Below are 17875 nucleotides of genomic sequence, written 5' to 3'. Positions count from 1 at the left end.
ACAGGATGAAGCTGAGAGCACGGCAACCCACTCCAGTTTTCCTGCCTGGAGAATCCTATGGGCAGAGGAGCCTGGCAGGCTTTGGTTCATGGGGTGCAGAGTTGGACAGGCCTGAAGTGTCTGAGTACGCATGCATGAAACAGAGCAGATGCAACAGCTAGAGAGCTTAGAATAAACACAGAGGAGGCTGGAGGTCTTGAGCAAAGAGAAACAGAAAAGCATGAGCCATACCCCGAGACAAGGCTAAAGAAAATGCAACAGAACACACAGGAAGGGTAATTGGCTTTGATGGTTCACGGGGACATTTTTCACACCTTCAGATGTCAGGGGAAGCGCCGAGGTGGGGTGACTCACTGAAGCTCACAAGCTCTTTGCTCCTAGGTGTCTTCACAAAACCCTCCATCTCAGCCCACCCCAGCCCTCTCATGCATGCGGGAGAGAATGTGACCCTCCGCTGTCACTCACTGCTGTGGTTTGACGAGTTTACCCTGCACCAAGAAAATAGCACAGGGCATTTCCAGAGACGTGGACAGATGCTCACTGGTGGGCATGTCCCAGCTGACTTCTCCATTGGCCCCATGACTGTGGCGAGTGCAGGCACCTACAGATGCTATGGCTCTCTCAGCCGCTCCCCCTTTGTGTGGTCAGCCCCCAGCGACCCCGTGGACATCATCATCACAGGTGAGTGTGGCCAGACCAGTCCCTTCTGCTTTCTGTGTCACAGAAGGTCTGGTGTCCAGTCCAGCGTCAGTACCGGGAGAGAATGACAGGCGTGCAGAGACACTCACAGACTCGGGAGCGGGAACAAACCAGAGAGAGAGGAGGTGTGAAAGCGGAAGGGAAAAGAGAACAGAGTCCCTGCCGTGTGCCTACAGGAAGACACAGCCGGTGACAGAGCGAAGGAGCGAGAACGTGAAAGAATGACCAATGGAGAAAAATGTACCAGAGCAGGGACATGGGCAATTCCCCGCTCAGGCAGCCACTGATGGCTGGTTAAGGGATTGGTTTCCCACTTTCATGTCAGAGCTCCTTTCCTCAGTCAGCAGCACATGTGGTACCAGACGCCCTGCAGTCCAGCCCCTGGGTGACCGAGATGGAGGTCGACACCCTGACGTTGTCAGGCTCTTAGTTTAATGCATCCTTCTGCACAAAGAGGGGGGAGTGGTCCCTCCAACCCTCCAGGAGTCCCTGAGGAGTCCCTTCCAGCCCCTGTGGGTGGGCATGACATCCCTGAACAAACCCTCAAGAATGAGACAGCCTAAGATCCAATGAGATTCTGGCAATTTCCACTCCATAATCTCTTCTTCTGGGTCAATGCCATGTTTTCTGATGATCCCAGCAGTAGTTAGTAAGTTCCATTTATTTCACGAGAACCACACGTTTGTTTTTTTTTTTTTTAATTTATTTTTTAGTTCTGTTTGTTGAAGTCTAGTTGATATAAGATGTTGTTAATTCCTGTTGTACAACAGAGTGATTCACTTATTCATATAGATATATACTCTTTCTTTAAAAGTGGACGTTAAATGACAATCCATTTTAAAAACTATTAATTTGTTCAAGAGGATTTTAAATGACACTCCATTTTTAAAGTTATTTCTGAAGTTTTCCCTGTGCCGGGTGTCCCTTGCTGTGGGGCTTTCTCTCCTGGCAGTGGCGGCCTTCTCACTGCAGCGCTTCTCTTGTTGCACACTTCCGGCTTTAGTCCTCTATTTAGGACTCGGGTTACTTTGTGCTCTGAGATCAAGGTGTCTTCCTTGCAGGTCGGTCCAGGAAACCCTCACTCTCAGCCCTGGGGGGCCCGGTGGTGACATCAGGGGAGAACGTGATCTTGGTCTGCAGCTCGGAGAGTGCCTTTGACCAGTTCCATCTGCTCAAGGAGACGGAGGACCTTGGGCACCTGCTCTCTGTAGGGTGGGGCCCCCGTGGAGCCCTCCAGGCAGAGTTCCCTCTGGGTCCTGGGACCCCAGCCCACAGCGGGGTCTACAGGTGCTACGGCTCCTTCACACGCTCTCCCTACTCGTGGTCAGACTCCAGTGACCCACTGTTCCTGTCTGTCACAGGTGAGGAGCCTCTTCCTGGCCCATGCTTTGTTCTTCCTGTTCAGTCGCTATGTTGTGTCCAACTCTTTGCCACCCTGTGGACTGCAGCACGACAGACTCCTCTGTCCTTCACTATCTCCTCCTCATGGATCACAGCCTTGTAGTGGTGAAGGGGCCTTCGTACCTCAGTAAAGCTATGAGCCAGTCATGCAGGGCCACCCAAGTCTGAAGGGTCATAGTGAAGAGTCCTGAGAAAACGTGGTCCCCTGTAGGAGGAAATGGCAACCCATTCCTGCATTCCTGCCTCAAGAATCCATGAACAGTCCCAAACTTTACAATATAGAAAATGAGATTGCACTGGGCAAATAGTCCATTTGGGGTTTTGCATAACATCTTACTTTATCATGAGCTCTATTTCAAGGGCTCCGTGTTGGTGTCAGGGGAACCATAGTGTTTCTGGAGAAACGGAGGCAATGAGAACCAGAGAGGAAGAGAGATGGTAGATGGCATCTCAACCCTCTTCCACCTCCTGTATGGATGCTCCACAGCAGACTCCTGTCTATCCAGGCAAAAAAGAAAAGGGTCAGGGTAGACCCAAGAGGAGGACAGGCAGGGCTGATTTGGGAATATCAGAGACTGCCTTGGCGCCTTGCCTTAATGTTCTCCCAGAAGCACCTCTGACATACAGGTGATTCCCAGTTAAGGAGCACAGACACTCATTCCCGGAGCAGAGAGGATGTCTCTAGCTTACAGCTGTCTTTCACCACCAGGCATATCCTTCCCGCCTCCTTCCACCATCCCTTCTCCAGGATGGAGGGTCTACTCAGTGCTTTCACGGGGAGGGACTAGAAGCCCTCCCTCCTCCATCAGTGCTCTGAGGGATGACACAGTCAAGGACAGGCAGGAGGTTAACCTTCCAGAAACAATAGTCCACCTTCAGTCCGTATGAGGAAGGTTACTGTTCAGCCCTTCTGGCTTTTCTCCTCTAGGATCCACTACAAGTACTTACCCATCACCCATGATTCCACACACCACAGAAGGTAAGCAAGACAGTCTCCTATCTCAGCAAGTTTCTAAGAAGACAGAGGGTGCCTGTGTGAGTGTTGGCTCTGCCATTTCCCAGCTCTGTGACCTTGGGCTCCTCAATGTCCCTGTCATGTCAGCATTTGAGACCGTGGTCTGCCTAGAACCAGAGGGGGCATTGAGATTCTCATGCTCTGTGACTGGGAGTTTCTAAATTGAACAAAGTGAGTCAGAGTGACCTAACCCCATACTAAGGGAGCTGCTCACCCTCCCTCCACCAGGATCTTTTGGGATGGATGGTGGGGCAGGCGGAGAATTTTAGGGAGCGCCTTATATATGTGTTACTCCTCGGTTAGTGTTTTGTGAATTAAGCATTCCACAGGTCAGAAATAAGTGTCATATCTTCTTGAGGACTCCATTCCAGGTCTATGTGGATGGAGGGGAAATGTATTGTGGATTAAAGGGTCACATTCAACCAAAAACACCATGGCTTGTCATACGGGGCAGCAGAGAAAAGCTGCATCAGTGCCCGGGGAACCTTGGTTCAGACGTCTGCTGGTCTCGCACAGCCCCTTTACTTTATCCACTGCTAGCATCTCTCCTGGATGCTTTGGTATCTCCTGGGAAGTGGAGACCATAACTGATCAGGTTGATAGATACTGACAGTTTGATGCAAGGATACAAGAAATCCAGTGTGTAGGGGCACAGCGTGTGCAATGAATACCCAGACCTTCCTTTTGCTTGTTGGCAGAAACACAGCTTCCTCAAGAACACTTCAGCACATGGTACATTATCCTTGGGCTCTCCATAGCCTTCACCTCTACCAGCATCATCCTCTCTGCTCTTGTCTGTCACTGGTGTTCTACCCCAAATCGTAAGTCTGAAGAGGTGAGCTCAGCATCATTTGACCCAGGGAAAGTTGGGCTCATAGCAGAGAATGGCATTTTGACTTCCTGTAGGTTAAAAACTGATTTCCGTTGTTGTAATCCCTGATCGAACATCTTCCGGAGACCCATGGAAGGGTTCTTTTTATGAAAATATGTATTGATTTATTCTTGGCAGCATGAAGTCTTGGCTGCAGCATGGGGAATCCTCATTGTGGAGTTGGGGTGCAGTTCAAGGCTGCAGAGCTCGTGGGCTCGACAGTTGCAGCATTAAGGATAGTTGCTCCATGCATGTGGGATCTCAGTTCTCTCACCAGGGATAGAACCCACGCTCCCTGAACAGGAAGGCTGACTCTTAATCCCTGGGCCACCAGGGCCATTCCAAGCCCTGTTCTTCCCTTCAACTACAGCCATCCATTTTCCTGTCCTACATGATCTTGGAACTCTGCTGATATGTAGAAGAGTTTGGTCCACAACAGACATCGTAAGATGGTCCATGGGTTTGCACAGGTTCCTGAGACAGTCCATGAATGGCTGGGCTTGTATATGGAATGTTTTGTTTTGTTTCATTTAGTGAAAAAGACAGGTTCAACAACCTGTGGCACACCCCTGCTTTTTTCTAACTTTGATGTAACTATCAAAGTTATGGAGGTCTGCAATAACTGTATCCACCCTGAAGAGCCTTGAATCTCTTCCATTCACAGATGTTGCCAACATGCAGGGAGAGCCCATGGAGGACAGAACAGTGAACGGCGAGGTGAGTCCTCCAGCCCAAAGCTTTGCCATAGTCTGAGCCCCTCCAATGACCAGTGGCCCACCCTTTGAAGATCATGTCTCAGTCCATCATTCTCCCCTCTCTCCTCTCAGGACTCTGAAGCAGAAGATGTGATATACGCTAATTTGGACCTCGGGACCCTCTCCAAGAGACGGTCCACTCCCGCTCCCCTGAGGCCCATGCACCCCTCTGCTGAGACCATTATCTATGAGGAACTCAACATAAACCAAGACCATGCTGAGCCCGGACCTGGCCCCATGCTCTGAGCACACAGGGTGTTACAAATCAATAACCTAGATCTCTTGTTAAAGGGATTCCTCGTGGACACTCCTTCTCTTCCAAAGCAGCCCAATAGCTCTGAGGTGAGGAGTGGAGTCCAAGAATTATAGTGACATCTTCAAAAATCCCACCACCTCTTAATAATCACCTGGCTCTTCTAGGACTCTATTGTAACTATCTCACTGCTTGGGGAGACGCTATAATCAATTGCTCATACTAGGTAGCTGATCATGATCACCCTACTTTTCTAAAATTCTAATAAAGCATAAAAACTTGCCAGTTGATTCTTCAAATTATTCAGTTTAAAATAAAACAAAACCAATAAAAGAAAACCCCTCTTCAGTAACATTGTACAAGGGTAAACTTATTTGCAGGCAGAAACAGACTTGTAGACTTAGAGAACAAACTTAGAGTTACCAGAGGGGAAGAGTGGTGGGACAGATAGAGGAGAGTTTGGGATTGATGTGTGAACAGTGCTATATTCAAAATAAAATGCTTTCCAAGAAAAAATAATAATGCTAGTTGGCAAAATGAAAAATGAAGTATACTCTGAGATAGCCAGTATGGTGCCACTAAACATATGAGGCTGAATACATGCATGCTAAGTCAACTCAGTCATGTCTGACTTTTGGGACCCATGGACTGCAGACGCCCAGGCTCCTGTGTGCATGGGATTCTCAGGACAAGAATACTGGGATAGGTTTCCATTCTCTTCTCCAGGGGATCTTCTCGGCCCACTGAACCCAGGTCTCTCATATCTCTTGCATTGGCAGGCGGATTCTGCACCACTGAGCCTCCAGGGAAGCCCCCTCAGCTTTCTAAAAAGAACAAAGTCCTGGCTTTTGAAAACATGAAATGACTTGGAGGCCATTGTGCTTAGTGAAATAAGTCAGACAGGGAAAGAGAAATGCTGTATGTTTTCACTTATATGTGGAATCTAAAAATCAAAATAGTGATTTCCCTGATGGTCCAGTGATTAAGACTCTGGGTTTGCAATGCAGGGAGTCCAGGTTCAATCCCTGGTCAGAGAACTAGATCCCACAAGCTACAACTAGAAAGATATCACATTCCACAACTCAGATCTGATGCATCCAGATGAACAATAAGAAGTATTAAGAAAATAAAAATAGATGAACAAACATAACCAAAGAGAATCAGACTCACAGATTCAAAGAAGAAACTAGTGGTTACCAGAGGGGAGATGGGAGAGGGGTGGGTGTGAGGGGCAGCAAAGTCTGTAGAGTGGATTAAGAAACACCAACAACCATTTATAAAATAAATAACTCACAGGGTTATAATGTCCAGCACAGGGAATATAGTCAATATTTTATAAATTTTGTATTGTGTGTAATCTCTGAAAATACTGAATCACTATGTAATACACATGTAGCTAATACAATGTTGTAAGCCAACTACACATAAATTATTAAAAATTGTTTCATGTTGAAGGAACTTGGCCATGCATACATAGAAAAGAAAATACAATATAGGAAAATCCATAAGTTAAAAAATCATGAAATTAGCATTTTCCATAAAGACAATTTTACTGTGGATGTCACAGAGATGGTTGAACATTAAAGATAAAATATAATGCTTAAAAATATTTTAATATAGGAATGAAATAAGAAATTATATGAAAATCATATCAAGAATGAAAACAGAAAATAATTCAGTGCCTCAAAGTCATAGCAGATTAGATATTGCGGCTTACATTTTTGGTAAACTTGGAAACGTAGCCAAAGGTAGGTTGGGTCAGAGGTTGTGGTTCAAGTTGTTAAACACTCTGAAGAGACAGAACTGGCCTTAAAATTTTTGAAGAAGCCCAATTCCTCCCTCAGCCGGGGCCCCCACACTCTGCCTTTTTTAAGGTAAGAAGAGCCTGTGTGAGTCACCTTTCCGTCCTGTGGTCAGCTTGCACACAATGTTAGTTTGGGCGTCATTATAACATCCTGTGTACTCTTCAGGTCTGCTGAGCTGCTGCCTCCTGCTCAGGAGAAGCAGCACCATGCTGTCCACCATCGTCAGCCTGGCATGTCTTGAGTCCTGGAATGGAACAAAGCCTGGTGCAAATATTGACCTGGAGGGCTGGGTCCACCTTAAAGGAGAGCCCTGCCTCCACACGGGCAAAGTGGATCTTAATGGTTGGGTTCATCAAGGCTGGGCACCGTCCTTGCAAACGAGGCCCATAGAACAGGCCGGGGGAGCAGAAGGCCAGGTCTGACATGAGATGGATTGTCCATCACGAGTCTTTCTTTCCAGGGTTCTTCTTGATCCAGAGCATCTGGGCACAAGAGGGTGAGTCTTTCCCCCAAACCGTGGTTGCCATCCACCTCAAGTAAGACTCTCCTGTAATAAGAGGGGAGATGGCACAGAAGGTAGGGTGATGGTCAACCGTGGGAAGTCATAACCATATAAGGGTGAGTCTTTTGGAAGTAGAAAATGGGATTCCAGGGTGGCTTTGATGGTAGAGAGTCTGCCTGCAGTGAGGGAGACCTGGGTTGGATCCCTGGGTTGGGAAGATCCCCTGGAGAAGAACATGGCAAGCCACTCCAGTATTCTTGCCTGGAGAATCCCATGGACAGAGGAGTCTGGTGGTCTGTAGCTCAGGGGGTCACAAAGAGTCAGACACAACTGGTTGACTAACACTTTCAGGGAAGTCTAGCCCCCAGTTCTGGTCCAGAGACCCTCCCCCAGACACTCTTCCCTCTGATGAGCCAGGCTCTATGGGCACCTACAGGAGACTGTGATGCTCAGAGCTGGGGTGACTGGGAGGGACTGGTGTTATCTGTAGACTGAGGGAACGCAGCAGGGCCAGGGACAAAAGACCCTTGGAGGACAAGGTGATGACTCAAGCTCTCTAGCAGCTCCATGGATGGGCATTGCAGAGAATTGCTGCTGCTGGCCTCCATTCAGAAGAAGGGGAGAACCTATGCCTTGCCCCCTGAGATTCCAGAAGTTTCTACCACAGATTCCATCATGTCCTGTGTTTCTCATGTGAGCTGACATCATTTCACTCACACAGGTTGTTCTTCCACTGGGTGTCTACTCCGTCTTGTTTTATAAAACAAATTTTACATCATCAACATCCAGGAAGAATCTGCTGGTTGACGCTTGCTCAAAATTCTCAGGCTTCCTGGGTAGCTCAGTGGTGAAGAACCTGCCTGCAATGCAGGGGCTGCAGAAGATCGGGGTTCAGTCCTGGGTTTGGAAGATCCCCTGCAGAAGGAAATGGCAACCCACTTCAGTATTCTTGCCTGGACTATCCCCATGGATAGAGGAGCCTGACGGGCTACAGTCCATGGGGTCACAGGAGTCAGACACGGCTGAGCACACACACACGCTCAAAATTCTCAGCAGATGTTTTTCGTGTAGGGTGTGCTGTGCCTCTGTGGTGTGGGAATCTCCATGCTGCGTGGGTTCCCCTGGTTTCAAAAGGAGCCTTAGAGATGTGGGAAAGGGCTGGGTCATCTGAGCCCAGCGAGGGGAAGGGGTTCCCATTTTCTCCTGTACACCATGCATTCTTTTCCCCCAGGTGATCACGGCAAGCCCTCCCTGTCAGCCTGGCCAAGCCCTGGGATTCCTCAAGGACAGCATGTGACTCTCTGGTCACTCCCCTCTCGGATTGACAGGTTCAGGCTGCACAAGGGTGACAGAACCAATGTCCCTGAGCTCCAGGTAGTGATGTTCTGGAAGGACTTCCTTGTGGGCGCCATGACTGAAGCACACGCAGGGACCCATAGGCGTCATGGCCAATACGGTCACCTACCCCCTGCGTAGTCATCACCCAACGAGCCCTGGAGACTGTGGTCACCGGTCAGAGAGCTCTTGTCCAGAGAGGCCACCCATTTCCCAGTCTCCCGGACCCCAGAGATTTCTGGTGGGAGTGTGAGTCAGGGTCCAGTCAGAACGACAGGAAGTGCTCCAGGCATTCTAGATAAAATGCTATTTAATATCGGAAATTGGGTCCTGCAGTGGGCAGAATGATGGCTCCCCATGATGCCCGCATCCTAATATCCCAAATCTACGATTGCTATATCCCATTCCAAGGGAAATGAAACCACATGTGGAACTAAGGTTGGTAAGCAGATGACCTTGAGATAAGGAGGTTTCCCTGCAGATGTCTCTGTGCTTTCAATCTCTCCCACTCTGAGTAGTCAGCCCCTCAGTGACCTTCTGAACACAGTGGTCACAGGTGAGAATGTCAAGAGCTGGCATACAGACTGGATGTACCAAGACATGGAAGCCCCAGGAGGTGGTGTGGGAGATGAGAGAAGGGTGCTTTTCATGGAGAGAAACCAACTTGGTGAGAGTAGCATCCGACAAAGAAAGAGAAACAAGTACAGACCACCTGTTATGACAGAAGAGACAGAGGCAGGGGCAGAGACAGAGGAACTCAGAGATGGAGATAAAGAGTGAAGTGAGAGACACAGACAGAAGGGCAAGTAGCAGAGAGGGTGCCCTTCCTCCCTGACTTTGTTCAGAGACCAGAAGCAGTTCAGGAGCCTGGTTTCCATTTCAACTCTACACTCTCTTCTCTACTCAAAGAACCCAAGGATACACCATGTATCTACCCAGGGCTTCATGACCAGGTTGGTCTGTCTCAGGCTGTTTCCCCAGGAGTCCTAGTCCTCATGCCCCGGGTGACGCACAGATACTGTGTTCACTCAGATGTGGCTTCGTTCCAGGTGGTTGAGCCACACTGTGCCCCAGGACACCAAGGTCCCTGGTGACGGAGCCAAACGCCAGCTCCTGTATGTTGTGTGTTTCATGGGTTCTCATGCTGTATGCTCAGGCCCACATGCAACTTCACACCAAATGTTGTAAGATTATGGAGGTCAGAGCCCACAGAGAGATGGAATCAGAGAGAAAACAGAGTCAACAGAAAGCAGAGGCAGAAACACAGTTGCTGTGCGAACACACAGAAAACAAGCCAGAGGGACGGGGGCAGTGGGAAAAACATCTAAACACTAAAGGTAAATGGAGAGAAAAAGGGTTAGAGAATTAGTGAGAAAGAAAGAAGTGGACAGAGAAGCCCTATAAATAAGAGACTTGGGAGGGGGGGTGGGTGCAAAGATCGAGAAAGATGGTGATGTGGGAGCAGATAATAGGGATTACAAAAGAGAGCCAGGGAGACCGAGAAGCAGAGGAAGTCATGGAAGTGGGAACGCATGTAAGAATTAAAGATTTTAAAATTTAAAAAATAAAAACTAAAATTAAAAAAAAAGGAAATAGATGATAGATCAGCAGGGAAAGTGATGGATGAACATATACACGGATGATAAAACAGGTAGAGAGCTACACCCATAGAAAGGTAGATAGATGGTGAAACATGGGTGGATATATAGATAGATGATAAGATGGGTAGATCAAACGGTGGATGGAGATATAGACAGATAATAGAATAGATGAATAATGCTGAAAGATAGAGACGAGGTAGAGAATGAGAGCCTCAGAATGAAAGAAGACAAATCAAATCAACCAATCCAAGGAAAACTAGTGAGAGTTAAAAAAAATACAAGAAGGAAAAAAATTAGGAGGGAGGCGCTTTCCGAGACCTAGAGAGAGAAAGCAGGAGAGATAGGGGAGAATAGGAGAGTGAGAGCAAGAGAGAAAGAGAGAGAGAGAGAGAGAGAGAGAGAGAGAGAGAGAGAGAGAGAGAGAGAGTTGAAAAGAACTGCGAGCGTGAATTCTCAGTTCAGGGCTGAAGGACATGGGATTCGGGAAGAGCCTGTCTCACGAAACTGCTTCTCCTCCTTCCAGGTCTGTCCAGGAAACCCTCTCTCTCAGCCCAGGGGGGGCCCATGCTGAGGTCAGGGGAGAATGTGACCTTGGTCTGCAGCTCCGAGAGCGCCTTTGACCAGCTCCATCTGCTCAGGGAGAGGGGGAACCTTGGGCGGGGCCCCCGCGGAGCACTCCAGGCAGAGTTCCCTCTGGGTCCTGGGACCCCAGCCCACAGGGGGGTCTGCAGGTGCTGCAGCTCCTTCACTCGCTCTCCCTACTCGTGGTCAGACTCCAGCGACCCACTGTTCCTGTCTGTCACAGGTGAGGAACCTCTTCCTGGCCCATGCTTTGCTGTTCCTGTTCAGTCGCTAAGCTGTGTCTAACTCTTTGCGACCCCGTGGACTGTAGCACGACAGACTCCTCTGTCCTTCACATTCCACCCTTCATGGATCACAACTTTGTCGTGGTGAAGGGGCTTGTGTAACTCAATGAAACTATGAGCCATGTCATGCAGGGCCACCCAAGCCTAACGGGTCATAGTGAAGAGTTCTGACCAAATGTGGTCCCCTGGGGGAGGAAATGGCAACTCACTGCAGTATTCTTACCTCCAGAACCCCATGAAGAGTCCTGTGCTTTACAATACACTACATCACATTGCAATGGCCAAAAAGGCTGTTTGGCTTTTCCCATAAATTCTTACTGTATCATGGGCTCTATCTCAAGGGCTCTGTGCTGGTGTCAGGGGACCTTAGGGCTTCCGGAGGAATGGAGGCAATGAGAACCAGAGAGAAAAAGAGATGGTAGATGGCATCTCAGCCCTCTTCCACCTCCTGTATGGATGCTCCACAGCAGAGTCCTGTAATCAAGGCAAATAAAGAAAAGGGTCAGGGTAGACCCTTCTGGAGGAGAATCTGGGCCCATTCAGGAGGATCCGAGATTGCATCATATCCTTGCTCTTAATGTTTTCCCAGAAGGACCCTGCCATACAGGTGATTTTCCAATTAAGGAGCACAGATAGTGATTCCTGGAGCAGACAGAATGTCCCTTGATTACCGCTGTCTTCCATCGTCAGGCATATCCTTGCCACCTCCTTCCACCATCTCTTCTTCTGGAAGGAAGGTCTACTCAACACATTCACGATGAGGGACCACAAGCTCTCCCCTCCCCCATCAGTGCTCTGAGGAATGACAGAGTCAATGACAGGGAGGAGGTCAACCTTCCAGAAACAAGAGTCCTCCTTTAGTGGGGCGAGGAAGCTTACTGTTCACCCCTTCTGCCTTTTCTCCCCTAGGATCCACTACAAGTACTTGCCCGTCAACCATGGATCCACACACCACAGAAGGTAAGCAAGACAGTCTCCTATCTCAGCACATTTCTGAGAGGACAGAGGGCTCCTGTGTGAATGTTGGTTCTACCACCTCCCAGCTCTGTGACCTTGGGCTCCTCAACGTCCCTGTCATGTCAGCATTTGAGATCATGGTCTGTATTAGAACTAGAGGGGACATTTAGTTTCTGATGCTCTGGGACTGGGAATTTCTACACTGAACAAAGCGAGAGAGGGTGACTTGACCCCATGCTAAGGGAGCTGCTTGCCCTCCCTCCACCAGCATCTTTGGGGAAGGATGGGGGACAAAGGGAGGATTTTGGGGAGCACCTTCAGATGTGCTATTCCTCCTCTAGTGTTTATGAACTGAACATTCCACAGTTCAGAAATGGAAGTGTCGTGTCTTCTTGAGGATTCCATTCCAGGTCTATGTGGATGCAGCGGGAAATATACGGCATGTTAAAGCAGTCCCATTCATGCAAAAGCACCATGCCTTGTCACATGGGCAGCAGAGAAAAATTGCATGGGAGCCTGGGGGACCTAGTTTCAGACCACTACTTGTCTTGCATGGTCTCTTCACTTCATCCACCGCCAGTATCTCTCTTGGATGCTTTGGTACCGCCTGGAAAGTGGAGACCATACTGATCAGGTTGAGAGCTACTGACACACTTTGACACAAGGATACAATAACTCCTGTGTGTAGGGGCAGGGTGTATGCAGCAGATAACCAGAACTTCTCCCGTTGGCTTGTTGGCAGAAGCACGGCTTCCTCAAGGCCACTCCAGCCAGCTGCACCTTCTCCTTAGGCTCTCTGTAGCCTTCATCTATACCAGTATCTTCCTCGCTGTTCTTGTCTGTCACTGGTTACCCATAAAGTAAGTATGAAGAGCCAAACTCTCACAACCGTAAGTCTGAAGGAGGGAAACACGCATCATCTGACCCAGGGAGAGGTGGGCTCATAGCAGAGAATGGCGTTTTCACTTCCTGTAGGTTAAAAACTGATTGACATTGTTGTAATCCCTGAGGGAATACCTTCCAGAGAACCATGAAACCCTGTTCTTTTTATGAAAATATGTGTAAATTTATTCTTAGCTGCATCAGGCCTCAGCTGCAGCATGGGGGATCCTCATTGCGGTGCTGGGGTACAGTTCAAGGCTCCAGAGCTTGTGGGCTCAGCAGTTGCAGCACTGAGGATAGTTGCTTCAGGGCATGTGGGATCTCAGTTCTCCCACCAGGGATAGAACCCACACTCTCTGCACTGGAAGGTGGACTCTTAATCCCTGGGCCACCAGGGACATTCCAAGCCCTGTTCTTCCCTTCAACCACAGCAATCTGTTCTTCTCCCCTTTATGATCTTGGGAATCTGCTTTTATGCATCAGGATAATCCATAATAGAAGATGTAGGATGAGATCTGTGGGTTTGCACAGGCTACTGAGAGAGCCCATCAGTGACGGGGATTGTATATGAGATGTTGTGGGGTTTTTTTGTGTGTGTTTTTGTTTTTGTTAACTTAGTGGAGTAGACAGTCTCAACACCTGGAGCATACCCCTGCCTTTTTCTGGCTTTGATGTCCCCAACAAAGATACAATGATTTGGAATAACTGCCTCCACCCCAAAGAGCCTTGACTCTCTTCCATTCTCAGATGTTTCCTTCATGGAAGGAGAGCCCAAGGAAGACAGACAGTGAACGGCAAGGTGGATCCTCCCAGGCCAAACCCTTGCCCTAAGCTGAGTCCCTCTAATGCCGAATGCCCCAGCCTTCGAAAATCGCATCTCATTCCATCATTCACATCTCCTTCCTCTCAGGACCCATCAAGAGGACATGATATTTGCTCACTTGAACCACAGGACCCTCTCTGAGAGACTGTTCACGCCCACTCCCCTGAGCCCTATGCACCTCTACACAGAGCCCAGTATCTATGAGGAATTCAATGTAAACCAAGGACATGCTGAGCCCTGAATGGCCCAATCCTTTGAGCACACAGAGTGTTATAAATTGAAAAGCTACATCTCTTTTTAAAGGGGTTCCTCCGTGGGCACTCCTTCTCCTCCTCCAAAGCAGCCCAGTAGCTCTGAAGTTGATTGGAGTCCAAGAATTATAGGATCGTCTTCAAAAATCCCACCACCTCTTAATAATCCCCTAGCTATTTTAATACTCTATTTTAACTATGTAACCTTTTGGGAGAAGGTATTCTAATCAATTGCACATACAGGGTAGGGTACCGTGGTCATCATACTTTTTCAAAATTTCCAGTAAAGCATAAAATTTGCAACTTGAGTCTTCAAATTATTCAGTTTAAAATAAAAGAAAACTATTTTTTAAAAAAAAACCTCTGTTCAGTAATAGTTTACAAAAATGAACTTGTTTATAAGACAGAAACAGACTTGTAGACTTGGAAAACAAACTTAGAGTTACAGAGGGGAAGGATGGGGGGAGAGATAGATTGGAAGTTTAAGATTGACATGTGCACACTACTATATTCAAAACAAAATGCTTTCCATGAAACGATAATCAAAGCAATGTATGTTGGCCAAAGAAAGATGAAGTATATTCTCTTTGAGATATCCAGTGTGGTGCCACTTGCCACATGAGGCTGTGTGTGTGCCTGCTAAGGCAATTCAGTCATGTTCGACTCTTTGTGACCCCATGGATGCTGTGTAGCTCGCTAGGCTCCTCTGTGCATGGGATTCTCCAGGCAAGAATCCTGGAGTGCGTTGCCATTCCCTTCTCGAGGGGATCTTCTAGACCCAGGGGTCGAACCTTCGTCTCTCATGTCTCTTGCATTGGCAGGCGGATTCTTTACCACTGAGCCATCGGAAAGTCCCCTCAGATGTTCCCAGCCTTGTGCCCTGAGAGTGCTGGGGATTCAGAGGAGGAAACAAGACAGCAAGATCCCCCTAGTCTGGATCCGCACTGGCCGATAAAATACTCACCCGGCCACGCGGTACAGACAATGACTCTACATGTATATGAAGTGAAGCATTCAGTTCTTCAGTCACACCCACCACATTTCAAGTGCTCGGTAGCGTCATGTGGCCAGGTGCCATGGTGTGGACAGAGCAGGTGTTTCAACATCCCGTCACCACAGAGAATTCTAGTGGACATTCCACTCCAGATCACTGAAGGCTGCAGGGGAACACTTGCCCCACGGAGGCTTTACACATGCTGTGTTAATCCATCGATATTTGCATGTTTTGTCTTTTTTGCTTCTTTTCACCAAAGACAAGGATTTGAGAATCTTGTGCCTTGTAAGTTATCAACTGGTGGCACAATGTAGCTTGGCTCAACCAAGCGGAGGGCTGAACAGGATAACACCATGAGGACCCCAGTGTGAACTGAGCTGGCAGGTGTGGTGAAGATCAAGCTCCACGGAGCCTTACATGCTCATTGAGCTCTCCGTGTGTGATGTCTCTCCTGGCTTAGAACTAAGCCACCCAAGAACTCTTTTACCAAGAAATGTCAGGATCACTTAAAGTGAAGACATTCTGGGGCTCCTGTGTTGCTACTGTCACTGTTTCCATTTTCCCCTAATTATGCTTTTTTTTTTTTTTTTGCCTCTAGGTACAGGGAGCAGATGTCATAATCTTTATTTTTCTGAATGTTCACAGTGTAAACATGAACCCCAGTTTTCCTCATATATCTTCTTTTAAAAAAATATTTGAATGTTAGCATTTGATACTTCATTCTGTAGAATCTGAATTCTTCAACCAACTACAGAAGATGGGTTTACCTGGGTCATGGGTATATTTCTGCTGTGTGCACCAATACTTAGGACATAGTAGGTGCTCTGCAATAATTTATGAACTGACCAAAGATGAGAAGTAAATTCCACTCCTGGAGGGACTGGGAAAATAAACCTATGAGTCATAGTTGGAGCCAGACTGTCCAGGGCTGATCAGGATGAGAAGCTGCGTCCCACCCTCTAGAGTGGGTGGTCAGCCTGAGCAGAAAGAGAAAGAGCTGAGGCCTCAGGTCTGGGCTGAGATGCCTCCGGAGCCCTGCCTGGTGACATCGTCACCGGGTCCACGGAGGGGCCGCCCCCTGCTTCGGGTCCATGGCCGTGGGAACCCCGAGGGGCGACGGCAGCCCCCCAGGGACCACATCCTGTTTGTCCTCTAGGGCCCCGTGGTCTCCTCATCTGTACAGGGCGGGGGCGTTGGCGGCTTGGCGGTCAGAGCTGCAGACATGCCTCCCATCCTCTCTGAGGTTCTCCTCCTCAGCCAGATGTTCAGGGCAGGGAGGGGACGGCAGGAGGGCACTGGACGCCCACCCTGACCCCAGTTCATGGGAGCCTCAGGACTCGGGCACGTGGAGGAGCCAGGGATCCTGATGGGGTGAGAATCAGCCCAAGCTTTTGGTGGCAAATCTCTCACTTCCAGCCAGGGCTGAGTGTGGGCCAAGGGACCCTGAACCATGCATGTGGCTTCTCCCAGGTCTCCTGGGACCCATATCTCACTTGAGTCCCAGGAACTTGGTGTGGGACAAGGTCGGGACACTCGGATTCTAGAGTGATGCTGGTGAAACCTGGAAGGGCTCCTGAGCTGAGCTGGGGAGTGAGGGGTGGGGAAGTCCTGGGACTCAGCCTCTGACTTCCTTCCAGGGACCTTCCACAAACTCACCATCTGGGCTGAGACTCTTTGGGCAGCTCAGGGTGCCCATGTGAATACACCGTATCGGAGTTGGAACGTGAGAGTGAGCACACAGACCATCAGGGAGTATGCTGCAGTTGGCCTGCACTATTTGGAGAAGGAAATGGCAATGCATTCCAGTATTCTTGCCTGGAAAATCCCATGAACATTGGAGCCTGCCAGCCTATAGTCCATAGGTGCCGGGGTCCAGCCCCGGTGGATCCAGGGTAATTCAAAGCAGGGACAGAATCAGCATCCTAGGAATTAATTGCCTAATTAAAGACATAGAGGGAGATTAGAAAGAAATAGTGTAGTAAGAAAATTAGTGGAGAAAAAGAGGCTGAATAACTTGGTTTACGTGGAATTCCAATCGAGTATCCACGCTCCAGATGGGGATTCAGCCAGAAGGGGAAAGAAGGAATGACACGGGGGAATCATTCTTTCCAGAAACTGATCCGATTTCTTTATTTTCAGGTTTTCTTATATATCTTTTTTTACACATAGAGACACATGGAAATTTTAAAGTCACACAGGGGTCAGCAGTCCTGACCTTTATCAAAATCAGGTGCTTCATATAAATGTATACAAAAAGGTCTTAGGGGTTTTACATCATCTTCTGGCCATGAGGCCTGCTGACATTTTATGATCCTTTCTTTCTGATAACCAGAAAACTTATTTTCCAGGGGTGATTTTTCTTAAACCAGGCACCACCCTCCGAAGGTACCAGATAAAGTTGCATTCCTATAGGGTGAGGGTGTGGTGGGTTACAACTAAGAAAGGGATTTACTTAGCCTCAGGTTTACATGATTAATCTGAAGTTTAATACTTATTTCTCCTGTATGCTAGTTATATATCCATTAACATGTATAAGGGCAGGAGATTTAGCAGCAAACATTGGCCCAATAAATGAAAAAAACCCTTCACTAATATAATTCCTAATCAACCCACTATGCTAATAATTTCTAACTTCCAAAAAGAATCTGCCTTTAGTAAGCCTAAAACATCTCATGCCTCTCACGGGTGGGAGGCTGTAAACAATCACATGTGGCTGGACGAACCTGTACAGGCAGGCTAGATAACCTTCAGAGGAATTCATAAGTTGAAACACTCTTGACATGCCCAGGAAATTGTTATTGACTGGAGCTGCAAGTTAACTCCTTCTCTGAGAGAGGTGGGGGGGGGGGGGGGGGTCAGCCCCCT

The 17875-nt window shown here is 48.3% G+C and overlaps 2 protein-coding genes across 3 annotated transcripts; both read left to right on the top strand.

Annotated features, from left to right (window-relative positions):
* The first annotated feature begins 347 nt into the window (after positions 1 to 347).
* Positions 348 to 5272, top strand: LOC101103878 (killer cell immunoglobulin-like receptor 3DL1). Of its 2 annotated transcripts, XM_042231424.2 has the most exons (6): positions 348 to 681; positions 1761 to 2060; positions 3029 to 3079; positions 3814 to 3936; positions 4651 to 4703; positions 4814 to 5272. In XM_042231424.2, the coding sequence occupies exons 1-6, from the start codon at positions 426 to 428 to the stop codon at positions 4985 to 4987; spliced, it is 957 nt and encodes a 318-aa protein (XP_042087358.2). In that variant the 5' UTR covers positions 348 to 425; the 3' UTR covers positions 4988 to 5272. The 2 variants fall into 2 exon arrangements, with proteins under 2 accessions (XP_042087358.2, XP_060254172.1); XM_060398189.1 differs by lacking the exon at positions 3029 to 3079.
* A 1674-nt stretch (positions 5273 to 6946) lies between these two features.
* LOC101103007 (killer cell immunoglobulin-like receptor 2DL4) lies at positions 6947 to 14319 on the top strand. Its single transcript, XM_042232530.2, has 7 exons — positions 6947 to 7295; positions 8533 to 8776; positions 9152 to 9192; positions 10761 to 11042; positions 12013 to 12063; positions 12803 to 12920; positions 13690 to 14319. Exons 1-7 carry the CDS (start codon positions 7223 to 7225, stop codon positions 13904 to 13906), a joined length of 1026 nt encoding a protein of 341 aa, XP_042088464.1. The 5' UTR covers positions 6947 to 7222; the 3' UTR covers positions 13907 to 14319.
* Positions 14320 to 17875: the final 3556 nt, after the last annotated feature.

This window comes from Ovis aries, chromosome 14, assembly GCF_016772045.2.
Source record: "Ovis aries strain OAR_USU_Benz2616 breed Rambouillet chromosome 14, ARS-UI_Ramb_v3.0, whole genome shotgun sequence".
Taxonomy (NCBI): domain Eukaryota; kingdom Metazoa; phylum Chordata; class Mammalia; order Artiodactyla; family Bovidae; genus Ovis; species Ovis aries.
This window is presented reverse-complemented; position numbering and strand designations above follow the sequence as displayed.

Bases quoted from the DNA above. Each gene is read 5' to 3' on its own strand.
- LOC101103878 (XM_042231424.2), top strand. From the start codon at position 426: ATGCATGCGGGAGAGAATGTGACCCTCCGCTGTCACTCACTGCTGTGG. The intron at 3,080-3,813 runs GTAAGCAAGACA...GCTTGTTGGCAG, and splicing joins GATTCCACACACCACAGAAG to AAACACAGCTTCCTCAAGAA. The intron at 4,704-4,813 runs GTGAGTCCTCCA...CTCTCCTCTCAG, and splicing joins ACAGAACAGTGAACGGCGAG to GACTCTGAAGCAGAAGATGT.
- LOC101103007 (XM_042232530.2), top strand. From the start codon at position 7,223: ATGAGATGGATTGTCCATCACGAGTCTTTCTTTCCAGGGTTCTTCTTG. The intron at 12,064-12,802 runs GTAAGCAAGACA...GCTTGTTGGCAG, and splicing joins GGATCCACACACCACAGAAG to AAGCACGGCTTCCTCAAGGC. The intron at 12,921-13,689 runs GTAAGTATGAAG...TTCCATTCTCAG, and splicing joins TGTCACTGGTTACCCATAAA to ATGTTTCCTTCATGGAAGGA.